This window comes from Formica exsecta, unplaced genomic scaffold (genome assembly GCF_003651465.1).
Source record: "Formica exsecta isolate Colony F162 unplaced genomic scaffold, ASM365146v1 scaffold853, whole genome shotgun sequence".
NCBI lineage: Eukaryota > Metazoa > Arthropoda > Insecta > Hymenoptera > Formicidae > Formica > Formica exsecta.
The window spans coordinates 3,805-6,899 of NW_021853625.1; the positions used below are offsets into that span (position 1 = coordinate 3,805).

Here is a 3,095-nt window from a genome sequence, read left to right on the forward strand (position 1 = left end):
CTCTCTCTCTCTCTCTCTCTCTCCTTTTGTTCATTCATTATTCTTTCATTCTCATTATTATATTTTTGTATTTGTTCAACATTTATTGTTCTATTTTATTTTTATCTCTACACGTAAATAAATAAATTTATTTATTTTTATTTTAAATAGCATAAATGAGATACAATACGTAATTTTCGTTTTTTATTTCACTATATAAAAGCGATATAATAGTTTTATGATTATAAGTACTATGGTGTCACCATATTATATCTAAATATATCCAACTTTCCTATTGCTTCCATTTTGCGCATTATAATCAACAGTTTGACGATATCGTCTCTTTAAAGCATCCATTTTATTATTACATTGACTAGCTGTAAAATTATATTTTTTTTGTTTCATGCATCGAGAAATTTCTAACCACATTTTTTTGGGGAGCTTTTTCCCAGCATGTGTGATTTTTCTTTGTATATAGATATCAGAAGCAGAATAGCCATGCGCTCCCACTTTTCTTTAATTATTTCTAAAATGGAAAAAGTAATTATTACACTTGTTTCCACATTATTATTACTTAATCTTATCTGTATCTGACGTGTCTGAAATTTGTTCAGTTTCAGAAGGAATATTATCATCAAATATATTTTCGTCAATCGTATTAGAAACTGCAGTTGTTATGTTTGAACAACTAGGTTTACTATTATCATTTGCCGTCACATTTATATCATTTGAAGCAGAATTATGTTGAACAAAAATATCTTTAGGATTTTGCAACGATTTAGCTTTTTCTAATAATGTAGTAGCAAAAATCATGTCTGCAAAAACAATAATGATAATATAAATATATAAGAAAATAATCATTACAACAACTTAGGGCCTATCCAGACAAATTTACATAAATACATAAGCGTATGCTTAAAGAAATTGATTAGTCCATTTTCCTTATGCATATGCTGATGCATCTATGCAAGTTTGTCTGGATAAGCCCTTAACCTTCATTTTTGAGTTGTTTATAATGTATCATAAATGTTATATTAATGATTGCTATTATGTAAAATATAGATTATTATAATAAAATCATACCATTATGAGCACGATTATACACATCTTTATTTACTTTTAGATTATATTCCACATTTGTTGTCTCTTCGACTAATTTTAAGTTTATTAGTTGTTGGTTATTATTGTTTTTTTCACATAGAGAAATACTGGATTGCTTAATCCATCTCTTCTCCATTTCTTTAAACTTTTATCAATATTAAAAAACAAATTAAACATACAATTTTTTTCAAAATTATTTTTACGATTGCTTGGAACCACTTCAGCAGTTTTACGTTTTACTGGCATTTATTGGCAGTAAAATCGAAACGCAGCATCAGTAATTTTCACTGCTGCCAACTACACTGTTTTTGCTGGCAGTAACTAAACCTATTTTCGAACACATACATAATCGGACCGTTGTATTGCGGTCTCTACTTTTGGCGGCCTAGGTGGTGGTGGCGGCCGATAGATCGGTGGTGCTTCCAGCACGCCCGGGCCGTAAGGTGGCTCGGGCTCTCTCAGGAGCTTATTGATTTCCTCGAGAATGTCCTGTTTGATGTTCATCTCGAGAGCTTCTGGGCTCGTGATCTATTTCGATTGCTATCATTCCATCGATTTTGCTTTTTAGCTCATGGTGGGGTTGTTTTCTTCGTTGTCCTCCCCGTTATTGTTTTCGTCGATTTCGCTGTTATTTTCTTCTGGATCTTCTGTATTGTTATTGTCGTCGGTATTATTGTTTTTGTTTTCGCCGGGAGCGGGTTTTAGATCCTGGATGTGTATATGGCGGTACCATTTCCCGCGTTTGCTCCGGAGATCGACGATTACCGACGAAATAAACCGACGTACTTCTAACGGGCCGACGAATTTTGGCGCGAGTTTCGCATTGAATGCGTTCGCCTTTTTGGACAGCGGATAGTCTCGCTTCCATACGTATTCGCCCAACTTCGGTCGCCATTCTCGCCGCCGCATATTGTAATAGTGTTGCTGCCTCTGGAATCCTCTGGCCAGGTTAATGCGTACCACTTCCTCGGCGTCCTGGAGTCGTTGGCGGATGATGTCTGGTTCTGGGGCTTCCGTGGGTGTTGGAAGGGTGGGGTCGGGCGGGATTAACTCTCAACCATGATTCAGGTACGCCGATGTGTACCCCGTGGCGTCGTGCGTGGCGGTGTTATACGTAAATTGCAACGCGGGCAGATGTTCGTCCCATTCGCGGTTGTCGCGATCGACGTATTGCGCCACCATTGTTTGAATGGTCCGGTTTGTACGCTCTACCGGATTACAGTGTGATGTGCGGACGGGCGCGGTACGGTGTTCGATGTTGAAGGCTGTAAGCCTCTCGGTTAACGGCGCGGACTTAAATTGGGTGCCGTTATTCGATATGACAATATCAGGTTGGCCGTGTCGCAGGATTATTCGCTCGGTTATCTCGCGTGTTACGGCCTTCGCTGTGGCTTGGCGTAATGGCGTCAGTTCGACCCATTTTGTGAATCGGTCCTGCATGACCAACAGCCACACGTGGCCGCGACGCGATCGTGGAAGCAGGCCCACGAGATCGACCGTGACGTGTTCCCACGGCCGTGTGACGTTGGTTGCATACAGGTTTCTGGCTGGTTTTTGCTAGAGCGGTTTGTGCGCCAGGCATTTCGGGCAGCGTTGCACGTATCCGGTGATTTCGCGAAACATCCCGGGCCAGTAAAATTTTTCGGCGATGCGGGCGGTGGTTTTCGCGACCCCCCCGTGTCCGGCTGTGGGGGCATCGTGGTACCGTCGAAGGATTTCCGTGCGTTGCTCGCAGGGCACGCACAGCTTCCATTGTTCGTCCGCGGCCGTTTCTTTAAAGTTTAGGCTGTGGAGGATGTGTCGGTAGAGCCCGTTGTTTGTTACGCGATAATCTGGGCGCGCGGCGGGCTCGCGTCAGATTTCGTTTATCAATCGGTTGTACCAGCGGCAATGTATCGTCTGGATTGCGTTTACTTCTGGTTTTCGTGAGAGTCGGCTACGCGGTTTAGCGCTCCGTGTCGGTACTTAATATCGTAGTCGAATTGCTGGAGCTCGAATAACCAGTGAGTCGTCCC

At 41.6% G+C, this 3,095-nt stretch overlaps 1 protein-coding gene across 1 annotated transcript; it reads right to left on the minus strand.

Annotated features, from left to right (window-relative positions):
• Window positions 1–267: 267 nt before the first annotated feature.
• LOC115244743 lies at window positions 268–1,216 on the minus strand (the record flags this gene model as incomplete). The annotated part of the gene is made up of 4 exons (XM_029822669.1): window positions 1,063–1,216; window positions 566–794; window positions 422–507; window positions 268–356 (listed from the first exon to the last, which is right to left on the minus strand). Coding segments are annotated over exons 1-4 (558 nt in total), but the record flags the coding sequence as incomplete, so codon positions are not given.
• Window positions 1,217–3,095: the final 1,879 nt, after the last annotated feature.